Source organism: Pantherophis guttatus, chromosome 1, assembly GCF_059756535.1.
Source record: "Pantherophis guttatus breed Tessera chromosome 1, ASM5975653v1, whole genome shotgun sequence".
Lineage (NCBI taxonomy): Eukaryota > Metazoa > Chordata > Lepidosauria > Squamata > Colubridae > Pantherophis > Pantherophis guttatus.
The window spans coordinates 84806918-84820310 of record NC_142063.1 but is presented as its reverse complement, the minus strand read 5'-3'; the positions used below and the strand labels follow the sequence as shown (position 1 = coordinate 84820310).

At 34.7% G+C, this 13393-nt stretch overlaps 1 protein-coding gene across 2 annotated transcripts in view; it reads left to right on the top strand.

Annotated features, from left to right (window-relative positions):
- Positions 1 to 12959, top strand: part of LOC117665455 (catalase-like) — a 56030-nt gene extending 43071 nt beyond the window's left edge. For both annotated transcript variants that reach the window (XM_034417348.3, XM_034417346.3), the window contains exons 4-13: positions 471 to 601; positions 1622 to 1726; positions 3774 to 3899; positions 4325 to 4516; positions 4614 to 4766; positions 5876 to 6014; positions 6485 to 6615; positions 7411 to 7518; positions 10919 to 11005; positions 11845 to 12959. In XM_034417348.3, the coding sequence (XP_034273239.1) occupies positions 471 to 601; positions 1622 to 1726; positions 3774 to 3899; positions 4325 to 4516; positions 4614 to 4766; positions 5876 to 6014; positions 6485 to 6615; positions 7411 to 7518; positions 10919 to 11005; positions 11845 to 11904 (1232 nt within the window). In that variant the 3' untranslated portion in view covers positions 11905 to 12959. The remainder of the gene's footprint in view (positions 1 to 470; positions 602 to 1621; positions 1727 to 3773; positions 3900 to 4324; positions 4517 to 4613; positions 4767 to 5875; positions 6015 to 6484; positions 6616 to 7410; positions 7519 to 10918; positions 11006 to 11844) is intronic.
- The last annotated feature ends 434 nt before the right edge of the window (positions 12960 to 13393 follow it).

Sequence of the window (13393 nt, the reverse complement as noted above, 5' to 3'; positions counted from 1 at the left end):
AATAAGTAATACCTTTAATATGAAATGTTGATTCCTTATATTTTCTTAATTTTTAGTAGAATATTAGGATTAATAGCTGTGTATTCTTGAACAGGTTTTATGAATAGCAGAAACAGGCATATTTATTGCTGCATGCATTTGAAAAAGAGTAGTGATGTATGGGTAGTCCTTGACTAATGACCACAATTGGTACAAGAAATAATTCAGCGCATTATTTAAATTTAAAAGATAATCTTCAAGTACGTTTTCCATTTCTCTAAGTCATCTCATCCAAACCTCTTGCTATCCCCCTGAAATTTAAATTACTGCTGTGCAATTCTGTTTCTGTATTTATCTTTTAAATGTCAACGTACGGATTATAGATTCCACAGTAAGTAAATACATAGACAAAGTTGGTCAAAGCATTAGACTAGGTGCATAGGATTTAATCATAGAGAATTTTTATTTTTATTTTTTTATTTTTTATTTAGCTGGAGAAGCAGGCTCAGCTGACACAGTGCGTGATCCCCGAGGCTTTGCAATGAAATTCTACGGTGAAGATGGAAATTGGGATCTTGTAGGGAACAACACTCCCATCTTCTTCATTAGAGATGCAATTCTGGTAAATTGGAACATATGTGCTCTTAATCAGGTTTCTGTCAAAGGCCTTGGAGCATATTAAATGTGGCCATTGTTTTGGAATCTGCCATTATAGGTCCTTCTGGACACCTATAGCTGTTTGATGGCATATTGTAAACGCCTACAGTTTTTTATTGCAGTGGGCATAAATCCATCAGTCAAGAAATCTTATAAAAAGGACTGTGTTGTGGTCATTGGTGAGACTAAACTAGGATTCCCAGTTTGAGCTGGGAAAGAAATCTTTATTTTAGAATGAAACCTATAAGGTTTGGGTGTTTTCTGTCTCAAAATGGGATAAAACTGTTTCATAGATTTGTAGGAATAATGGTGATAGGAAGTTCCACATGTTGCAAGAAAAAGGGATGCAGAAGTTCTAATTTGCCTATCTTGAATATGCAAGTTAAAATGGGGGAAAATGTATGGTAATACAGGTAGACCTCGATCTACAACCACAATTGAGCTCAAAATTTATGTTGCTAAGTGAAACAGTTGTTAAGTGAGTTTTGCCCATTTTTCTTGTCATAGTTGTTAAGTGAATCACTGCTATAATTAAGTTAGTAACACGGTTGTTAAGTGAAACTGGCTTCCCCATTGACCTTGCTTGTCAGAAGGTTGCAAATATGACCAGGGGACACTGCAGTCAACATAAATATGAGTCAGTTGCCAAGCATCTGAATTTTGATGTTCATTTTCAATGATACATTCACAAGAGTTTTCCTACTAAAATGAGTAACTGAAAGTAGAAGGAAGGAAGCAGAAGCAATGTGCCAGTCTTCTTCATTACAGTCTTAATGATTGTACATAAAAATTCAGTGGGTTTTGTTCATTTTATTTTCATCCTGATAATTTAGTAGTTGGCACAATAAATTCAGACAGAATGTTTTATGATTCATAAATGCATATTTTTAAAGCAAGCTCATAACCCGTGCAGGAAATCTGCAGTAGATTTAACTCTAATGCAAATGTATAACATTTTAATCCTTTCTTTTTGTACTCTTGTTAGTTTCCATCTTTTATCCATAGTCAAAAGAGGAATCCACAGACACATCTGAAAGATGCAGACATGGTATGGGACTTCTGGAGTCTTCGCCCTGAATCTTTGCATCAGGTAAGTTTTTACCTCCTTTTAATTACTTTTAGTCTGTTTCTTTTAGACCCTGTGTCCTTCATCTTTAGTTCAGAGGAAATGGCAAAGGTCAAATATATAAATTAAAAACTTGATTGTTAGGCTGCTACATAAAATTACATATCTTATTATAGAAAAAGTTGTCAAGAAAATTGGGTTGAGTTTCTATGGCATCTTTATTTTCTTAGATATTTTAAAGATATTTTTTATATAAAAGCCAAAATAGTCAAAGCTGCTCTTAGCCCTTTCTTGTTCCACTCTTGCAAACATGAAGGAAAGGAAATAAAATAGGGAAATGCCTAGGATTTCTTGAAATTCATTTGTTTGTCTTTGCCAATAAAACAGGGAACTAGAAATGTCCGTACATGTATAAAAGCCCTAAATTAAATGGGCAGAACACGTATTTTTATTTATCTGTTGATACTTTGTATTTGCAAAAAACGAAAGCAATAAAAATGTCATAACATACAAAAGAGCAGCTAAAAAGATTTTTTTTAAAAATCATGCTGGACCATCTTAAGACTTATTTTGAAATTCAAAATAATTCAAAAAATTAGATTGTTTTCAAAGTTTGTTTAAATGTAAAAGAAACTACAAAATTTCCCCATGGAAAGATTTGCAAAGTCTGTGTTGCCATTATGTGGCTAGTGCTATACTGAAAGAATGTTTAATTATGAGAATTTGTTATCAATGCTCAGCAACATAAGCTCGTATATGAAATACTAAGCTTCACACAGCCAATTCCAATTCATTTATTTCTGAGCTGGAAAATAAAATTGGGGAGATATTAGTAACACTTTTCTTTGATTAATTCCTGAGTTTTAAGTTTAACTCTTTGTTGTACACAGTTCAGAGACGTTCAAAGAAATTGTGTTTCAGTTGTAGATGTATTACTTATTTATTGTACTGCTCTTTTTCCTACAACAATTTACCAAAGGAACAGTATAAATACAAATGCAATATAAATTCCTCAAATAAAATCATCACCATAAAACCATAAGTGTTTAAGATAGTAATTACAGAAATTAAAACAATGGTTTGTTCTAAGAAATAGAGTAACAGACACTATTAAATATACTGTGATCTTGTTTTTGAATGATTATTATTTCATAAATATCTTCACTGAAGAAGTTTATCTTCAATTGATTTCTATAAAAAATTGCCATAGAATATTCCTCAAGAGTAAGAACATATATATATTCTTAAGAAGGGTTTTCTTTAGAAGTCATTTGCCATTGCCTCCTTCCTAGGGCTGAGAGAGATTGACTGGCCCAAGGTCATCCAGTTGGCTTTGTGTCTAAGGCAGGTCTCCTGATTTGTAGCCTGGTGACTTAATCACTATCCCACACTGCCTTCTTTATGTAACTTTTTATTTTTTATTTATTTATTTATTTTCAATTTATATACCGCCCTTCTCCCTGAAGACTCAGGGCGGTGCACAGCCAGAATTAAAAACATGAAACACAAATATTAAAAACAATTAAAATCTATATAAATTTGGCCCAAAATTTAAAAAAACCACAAACCAATTAAACATTTAAAAATTTTAAAAAAATTTCTTCCTAAGCCAGCCCGGCTTGCTGGAAAAAGTGAGTTTTAAGGGCACAGCGGAAGGCACTGTGGTCTTGGTTTCTCCTTATCTCTGGGGGCAGCTGATTCCAGAGGGTAGGTGCCCCCACAGAGAAGGCTCTCCCCCTGGGGGTCACCAGCCTACATTGTTTTACTTTTACTTAACAGAGTATATGATTCTTCCCTTAATATGTTGCTAACCGACACAGACACCGTTTTTCCTCTGAGTATGCTGAAAGGAAGAAAGGCATTCTCCACAAAGAGCATAATTATTCTTGTTTCTTGAATGAATGCCATGAAACTGCCATATGACATTCTAGATATTGGGTAGTGCTCGGTGGGAATATGCATGAAGTATAAAATATATCTGGAATATACCTTTCTGCGGAAAGAGACAGTTGTTCAATAGTCTCTGTGTTCTCATTAAAGATGTCTATGTATGTTGTTTTGGCTCATGTAGGTATCATTCCTGTTCAGCGATCGTGGCATTCCAGATGGGCACCGTCACATGAATGGCTATGGGTCACATACGTTTAAGCTAGTCAATGCTTACGGCAATGCAGTATACTGCAAATTTCATGCAAAGGTAATTATGGTCTATTGTTACCATTTCCTGCACAGTGTTGAGCCATCAAAAGTCTGTCCCTGACTGTGCCTAATGATTCCATGTATCTTTGGCTATGCTTTTAATTGCTAGGCAAAGCCACTTGCACTCATATCGGTTCCCATTTCTAAATAATAACAATATTATTTTTAGCAACAGGCTTTGTATATGGAAAATTTTACTCCTTCCACCCATGTCTTTTCTACATGCAATTTTACGATATATCTTTGGATCTAGATTTGTTTCTTGTATAGCAGCTTTATAAACATTCTCTCATAGTAGATTTTTAAACTGCTCTATTTTAATGCAGATTATTATCTTAGGGTTAAGAATAAGATTATTTCTACATTAATAATTATAGATAACAAGTTACTAATTAACATTCTGATTGCTTTTCAATATTTTAGACTGATCAAGGAATTAAAAACATTTGTGTCAAAGATGCAGAAAGGCTGGCTTCTGAAGATCCGGATTATGGCTTGCGTGATCTTTACAATGCAATTGCTAATGGAAACTTCCCCTCTTGGACTTTCTATATTCAAGTTATGACATTTGAACAAGCTGAGAAGTTTCCATTTAATCCTTTTGATGTAACAAAGGTGAGTATATTTTTGTGACCTTTTCTCCAGCATACAGTATACCTTGCAAGTCCAAGCTGAATGTAGTAAAATAAAATATCCCTGTTATATTTTCCAGGTTTGGCCTCACAAAGATTATCCTCTCATTCCTGTGGGAAAAATTGTCTTAAACCGAAATCCTGTCAATTATTTTGCTGAAGTGGAACAATTGGCCTTTGACCCAAGCAACATGCCTCCAGGAATTGAACCTAGCCCTGATAAAATGTTACAGGTAATCAGAATAGATTTTTTTCCTATTCATTTAATTGTGAGACTAGGCAACTCAGTCTCTCACTCAGATAACTTTTGCAATAATAAAAACAAGTTAACCTCAATCTGTTTGGTATTAGAATTTTTTTCTTTGTCCCATGCTTTTCAATTTTTGGTGTGTGGGGTTTTTTTGTTCCCATCTCTGAATATTAAGACAATTGGTAAAAAGAACACCATTCATTATTTACTCTTAAACTCTGGCAGAGGTTGACACAAGGAAGTTGTTTGGTCAGGATAAGACTCTCATTCTAGATATATTTAATTAATGAAAAGTGTAGATAGCACTAGCAATAGCACTTCTATTCTGCGCCATCGTGCTTTACAATACACGCTGAGTGGTTTACAGAGTCAACCTATTGCCCCCAACAGTCTGGGTCCTCCTTTTACTGTCTTTGGAAGGATGAAAGGCTTGAGCCTGTCAGGATTAAACTTCAGGCTGTGGGCAATTAGTTTGCAATACTGCATTCTAACCACTGCGCTGACAGGGCCCGTAAGATTTATTTGGTTTAATTACATTGTTTCAATGTATGTATGTATATAATTAGTATGTGAAACTGTTAAAAATGTCCTGTGAAAGCTGGACTTAAGTGAGCAGAGATGACTGTTTCATTGCTTCAGTTTCAGGGTTTCTGGGCTTGTCAGGTTATAAAGTACTTTAAAAAAGAGTGGGAGGGGCATTGATGAAAGCATCAAAAACATCCTTGTAATTGGGTTGCCTCTTTCTGCTATATTGAAGAGATGCCTTTGATCTGATTTTACAGGTTTGCTTCTGGGCCATGTTCCTGGGTCCTCTGAAATCAAGACTTTTCCCCCTCACGTAGGGTAGGATAAGCAATAGTCTCTCTCTCTCTCTCTCTCTCTCTCTCTCCCTCCCTCTCCCTCCCTCCCTCCCTCTCTCTCTCTCTCTCTCTCTCTCTCTCTCTCTCTCTCTCTCTCTCTCTCTTTCTCTCTCAAAAAAAAAAAAAGCAATGATGACATAGGCAGGCAGAAAGTATTGAAAAGCAGTCTGAATAAAACCTAGGAAAAAGCTGTCTGCTACCTCACTTTTATCCCTGTAATATATTTTTCTAGGGTCGTCTTTTCTCATACCCAGACACCCACAGACACCGCCTGGGACCGAATTACCTGCAAATTCCTGTAAATTGTCCATATCGAGCTAGAGTGGCCCACTACCAGAGAGATGGGTTTATGTGCATATCTGATAACCAGGGTAAATCTGAATAACATTTGGGAGCTAGGCTGTGGAGGCAATTTAAACTAACCTTGCAGGTGCTTTTTCTTCATTTACATTGACACTACAATTTAATCAACTATTCATTTTTATTTTAATTTCTCTCTTATTCTTATTATATCGATGTGTAAAAATGTTTAGATCTGGATGTTGTGTGAAGGCTCATTCAATATGCCTAGGAGCCAACCTCACACAGTAATTTCACCTTCAAGCTTTTTTCTTTAACATTGTCAAGATAATAACAGGCCCTAAACAGTTGTTTGTTTTGGGAATTGGAACCAGCTAGGAATAGACTTAGTATGAAGAAATTCAGGCATTGTAGAAATGCCATTAGCTTGCTAAAACAAATTTTTGGCTATGAGACATAGTGATGCACTTTCAGAGCTGATACTCTTGCATTCTTTGCTGCTTCTATCTGTCCCCTAATCTATTGTAATTTTTCCCCCCAGGTGGTGCTCCAAACTATTACCCAAACAGCTTTACTGGCCCTGAGGATCAACCCGCCTTGAAGGAGAGCCGTTCAGCTACTGCAGGCGATGTACAACGCTTTAATAGTTCAGTTGAGGATAACGTCTCTCAAGTAAATAAATTAGAAATGCTGTTATTTTAGAAATGAATTGTCTCTGTAAATTATTTTTCTCTCTTTTTAAGCAAGGTAAATTTATCATCAGCATTCTTTTTGTTTGTCTTCCAAGTACCTAATTTAAAACAAAAGTTTGAGAGCACTTGCTTGATATAATTCTATCCTAAATTAATTAAGCTTTGGTTTCCCGTTTGCTCTCAATTTTTGTTACTTGATTTTCTCCACAAGTGGAGCCAGGTGTAAAAGTGAGATCATTCAGCCTCGTGGAGTCAGTCCATTATTTTCCTGGTTTAGTCAAAATTACTATAAGGTACCAATCCTCTATACTGCTGATCTTTCAATATCCCCCTCCCTTTTATAAAAAAAAATTTAGAGGTAGTCCTTGAACACAATTGGAAGTGGGATTATTGTTGGAAGTTAAAGCACTCTCATCAGTGGATCTGATTTTATAACATTTTTGTGGCAGTCATTAAGCAAATCAATGGTCATTAAATGAATCTATAGTTGTTAAATGAACTCGGGGTTTTTTCAAATGGATGTTTTCACCAGAAACCAGCAAACTATATCACAAATCACAATCACATGAACATGACATGAAAGAACAATCCTACAAAGAACTTTTCACATTCTAAATTTCAGAGAGAATTCCATGATAATCATAAATAGCTATCAGTTTATTCTGATTTATGTAATAATTGAGGTTGATACTGTTGATGAAATTGGAATTATAGAAAATTTCTATTACAGGCAGAAGGTATATCGGTAATGTTTGCTTTTACTATTTATTGAAAGGTACGAGATTTCTTTGTCAAAGTACTGAATGAGGAAGAGCGTAAGAGGCTTTGCGAGAACCTTGCTAACCATCTTAAGGATGCCCAGATTTTCATCCAGAAGAAAGCTGTAAGTAATAACATAATACATGTCAAGCTGTACAGAGATTCTGGTTTGAGGGGCAACATTGGCTTTGGAGCATGCAGAGGTACATATATATCATCTGTTATAAAGCAGCTGTGTCTTTTCTTGGTCTCACATATCTGCTATCATACAAATCTGGATAAAGACTTTTAGTTTCAAGGTGTTTTGTGCAGCATGCCCTCCAAATCATATGCTGGCTTTTGAATCTGAATTGCTCTACAACCCTACCATATAAGTTAATATACAGCATAGGCTTTAATTAAGATCTGTTTGCTGTGATATCATTAAATGATAAAACTCTATAATTATCCTCAGTTGTATGATATACCGTATTTTTCGGAGTGTAAGACGCTCCTGACTATAAGACGCACCTACCTTTTTTTGGGGAGGAAAACAAGATATACGTTAGTGCATGGATATGGGAAATAATATGAAATTTTACCAGTTTGGAACTGTTTTAATTTTTTTTCTTTGCATAGATTGGTATTGTAATCAGAATCAGTAAGTTATTCAGCATGCAATCTGTTAGACGTAAAGCTTCCCCCCCTCTTTATTTTCCTTCCAATAACATTTTAATTAAGTTAGTGAAATGCTTTTTAAATTCCAGCTAATTGTTGATTCTAGACAGAAATTTTACAACAAAAGGACACAAAGAAGAAACAAAGACCAGAAAACACTCACAATAACTCTGCCCCTGCCTCCCAGTTTGCCTTGTTGCAGCAAACAGCCTGCTTTAGTTTCATTTTCATTTTCAGCACAAGAAAAAAAAAATCTGCCTCCCAGTAATTTGCCTGCTTGCAGCAAGCAGCGGAGGCCCGCATGGCAATAGGCAATGGCAATCCCTGCATCCTGAAACAGCTGAGGGTCGGGAGGCCCATCCGACAATCAACTGCTTGTGCTTATCAGGCTGTGCTGAAGCTGAAATGGGCTGTTTTGCTGTTTGTTGCTTGCTACAAGGAGGTAGATTGCTGGGAGGCAGAGGCCAAAGGGTGGGGGCTGGTGGGCTACATTCAGAGGGGGCGGGGGAAGTGTGTCTTATACTCTAAAAAATACGGTATATTGTATAAAAATATATATCTGGTTAAAGCCACATAAATTAAGAATGAAAAGTACTTCTTTACAATATGATGATAAAATTATATGAAAAATATCAATTATACAATGGAAGACCTAGCAGAAAACCTCTGTCATGTGATTTAGTTAGAGCTGTGCTCCATCTTGCCACAAAAGATAAACCTGGAACAGAATTAGATAGTCCAGAGTAATTTTAAAGTGGGATTAATGGCCCTTGCCCTATGGGATATCATCCCTCCCAAAGTAAAGTTGGTCCCAAGCCTACTGGACTTCTGAGGAGCCCTTAAAACATGATTTTGTCAAATGGCCTAGGCATGCCATGATAGAGTGAGTGCCTTTTATATGATTATATAATATTTCATTGGAATGCATGCTCTTTTCATCTTTTTAATTTAATGGTTGTAAAACCATTACAAAAAAAGATTGTACATTTTTTTCCATATATTTGTACTTTTTGTACTGGTCTCCTAGAGATGTTATGTGAGATGGACAGCTATACAAATGTGATTGATAAATGAGTAAATAGCGAATATTCTAATTGTTGGATCAAATTTTTACCCAAAATTGTATCTCCAATATGTAAGAATTCTGCCTTCTGCCTGCCACAGGATTTTTAAAGAATATATTTGGTGGTTCTTACAAATAACTTTTCTGTAATATATTCAGTAGTTAAGATCTCCGCCCTCCAGTCAAAGTCATCTTTGTCTTCAGGCTATTATATGTTATTCCAGTCACAATGCTTTGAAAGAGATGAAAATACCATGAAATTCATTAGCTGAAACATAGGCTTTCTACTGTAGTTTCAGGTTCTTACTCACAGATGTATGAAATGGCTCAGAATAGAAGTATTATATGAGTGGTTCAAAATAACGAAATTAATCTATGATATTTTTCTCTGACACAAAGTTCTAACAATTTATCACATTCAGGAAGTAACAAGCTTCCGTATTGTTCCTTATCATATGCCTTCTCTTTGTAAAAATATCTATAAATACCATAAATATGAATAAATATAAATGTATGTGTTCATATGTATTTGAATGTGTTATCAGTCAGAATATATACATGTATTTAAATGTATTACACATAACTTATTTATATATAAATATACATCTGCAAATCTCTTTTAATGTTAGTGGTATGGATTATGTATGTGTGCATTCTCTGCAATTTTTTAAAACATAGATGGTTGCTACATTTGTTCTGTTTTAAATGTTTCTTTTACTATAATGGGTATGTGTTCTGGAGCAGAGTTCCCCAACCTTTCTTAGTTGGAGGCCCGGAGGGAGGGAGGGGCAGGTGCCTTTATGTGTGCATGAGCATGTGTGAACCTGGTTGCGAGTGCGCACGTGAGTGGCACCCACATAATGCTCGTGGCGACATTCACGTCTGCACAACGCTCACGGCAATGCTATCGTGAGTGAGGGGGTATGCCACTCATGTGTCCTGGTGGCTAAGAGGCCATGGTCCAGTAGTGTGCCGTGGCCCACAGGTTGGAGACCACTATTCTGGAGGGTACAAAACTCCACAGCTGCTGACAGTTTAAAGAAAATACTTGAAAAACATGTTGCTGAAAAATTCATATTGATTTCTATGCAATTCAGCATGCTGTTTCTTCTACTCCTTATGTGATATTTTGGTCAAACGATGTATAGCACAGAGAGATTGACTCTGATTTGCGAGTTTCTTTTCTTAGAAAGATTTGTGGTAGTGAGCTTATGCTTGGTGATATCAAACTGTGTAAAGATCCTTGATCAGTGAACTTCCACTTTTTTAGTTGAAATAAATTAGTTTAGTAGTAATTGCTTTGGATTGCAATCCTAAGGTTTTTCTTAAGGTGCCTAATTAAGTTTCTTTCTGAATAATTATTTTTACAATTATTTTGTTGGAGCCTTTTCAATATTTTATGTTTGAAAACTACTGAAACTATAAGTGTTCAGTTTGCAGTCCAGACCAAGTTCGATGTTGAATATGTCTCACTTTGGGTAGAAAAGTAAACCCTTAATGATATAGCCTTTTAAAGTGAGATGTAATTATGTTTAGCATGTACTTGGTTAAATGTAACATGGAAAGGTAAATGTTTTCTTGTAAAAATTATATTTAGCGTTTTTGTCAGTTATAGCCTGATTAGTTGACCAGTTATATGTGATAAATTGAAAAATGGTACTTCTGCTATTACCAGTAGTTGAAATAAGTACAGTCCAGACGTGCTGAAATTTCAGATCTCTGTGCCAAAAGCAATTGACTTGTCCTTATAAGAACAGGTATTAGAAAAAGAGACAAATGACCTAAACTTCCTTTTTCAATCCAGGTGAAAAACTTTATGGATGTTCATCCTGATTATGGTGCATGCATTCAAGCCCATCTGGATAAACACAATGCTAAAGGGAAAAGAAAGGTAAGAAAACATTATCCATTCAGATTACTGTTGAAAGTAAGTAGAGATTAAGCAATTGAAAATGGAGTAAGGCATAGATGGCATAAATGGCTGGCTCAAAGGAGGAGTGAGAGGATCTTGAAGAACAAAGTTGAAAACAAACAACAAATATGTTACTACAAGCAGTCTTCTACTTATGACCACAATTGAGCTCAGAAATTTGGTCAATAATCATTGTGATCATATGTTGAGTCACCACATGACAGGATTTGATTTTATGGCTTTTTATGATGGTTATTAAGTGAGTCACGGGTTGTTTAATGAATTGCATAGTCATAAGTCCGAATTCAGCTTATTCAATGGGCATTTTTTGTCAGTTTTTACCAGAAAATGGTAAAAAAAATGCAAAACATATTCACATGAGATGTGACATTGCAGCCAGTCTGGTTGCCAAGCCCCGAAATGCGATCTCATGACGATATGGATGGTGTAGCAGTTGTAACTTCAAGAAAGAGTTATAAGTAACTTTTTTTTACTCCATCGTAACTTTGAACGATTGCTAAGCAACCAGGCATAAATCAAGGACTATCTGTACAATATACGGATTCCAAATTGAATTAAGTAGGTTGAAAGAAGTTCTATTTCAATGGAATTAAAAGTATCTATAAAAATCAGTAGCTGTCAGAATCCCTATGGCTGTGTGATAGTACAGGTAGTTAGTAAAGAAAGTACCAACGAGCAGGAATATGTTAGTATTTCATCATTCATTTCTCTAAAATGTAGTTAAAGAAGCATGAGTACAACTAAAATTAGTTATGAATTGTATATTAAAAAGTTATTTTTAATTATGTTGCTTCTAGGATCAAATTCATACTTATACACAAACTTCCTTCTCTGGAAAGGAGAAATCTCAACTATAAATGGCATGTGATCGCATTGGAAATCTTCATCTGAAATCCATCCAACTGGAAAATGGGCTATGAAAAGCTTTACATATAATGGAATTGCCTCCTGTGCTATTAACTGCAATATATCATCAAATGTGATTCTATTTTAACAATAAATTGAATTAACTATATAGATTATTAATTTGGAAACTATTCTGATGATATCTTTGAAATGTTATATGAAATGTACAAGAATAATAACTTTGTATTTTTGCTTATTAACATATTTTATTCTTTTGATTGATCTTTCATTTATTTACCAAAAGAACACGCATTGCTGGGATTGATATCTTTTAGTGGTAGTATGACAAATCCTTTTCAAATGGGTATTAAAAATTACAAAAAGAGTTTTAAGAACTATACGTGCATGTAAATCTTTTTAACAGCAAATCTCCACATAGTACATTAAAAAAATATTATAAAGTACTTGAGGGAGAATTATGTTTAAATGTGAAACTTACCTATGCTATGAAAACTTTATATACAATGGTATTAAGTTTTAAGCTATTAGCTGCAAATACAAAAGCATTTCAATTTGAAGACCCTTTAAGAAAAACATAACTTATGCTGAATCTGTGATGATAAATAACTATGAAATAGCATGTCTGAAATAGTGTAACAATTTTGTGTTTATTTTTGCCTATCAAACCTGATTTGTATTCTTGTAACAAATCTTGCATTTATTCTTTGAAAGAATATATATGTCTTCTTTCTTTTACTGGTAATCCTGACATTAGTACTATAAGTAAATAAAATCCTTAGTAAATAAATATTAACAATTAAAGCAATTTTAAATAAATATACATTACTGGTATATATGAATGTTTTTAACATAAAATTTGCATTCATATGGTACTCTTAAGAATTGTTACAATATTTGATGGATTATGTTAAGCGCAAATTTTACTTGTTCTTGGACTAAATGTTTCTTTCGTTGCTTCAGGATGGATCTCAACAGCAGGCTTTTGAAACAAAAATAAATGGAACATTTTTATAATGCTCATTCTACAATAAAATTCTCAAAAATATCTAATGTCTCAATTCTCTTTTAATATTCAGCATAGTCTATAATCATATACATATACATTTGCTTTTTTATTACAGTCCAGAATGGATGAGGCAAAGCCTTCATTCTTTTCCGCATCACCTTTTGAGGACCACAGGTGTATGGATGAGAGGGAGGGGGGGGCTGCAGTGCATACATGATGATAAAAAGTAGAGTTCTGTCAGAAATAAACAGGTTTCGAATTTTCCATTTCTGATAATGCATTTTTGGAGACCCATACTACAATAATGGTGAATATCTGTAGCTTGGCTGTAGGATGAGGGTGAAGGTTCATTTTCCAAGCTTGTTGGTTGGTTTCTGAATGTTTCGTTACCAGGCTAGGTAATAACATCTTCAACGGAGTGTATTTCTGTTTATAAGGACTTTGTCAGAAGGTCTTGTGATGGGTCTTCTTAA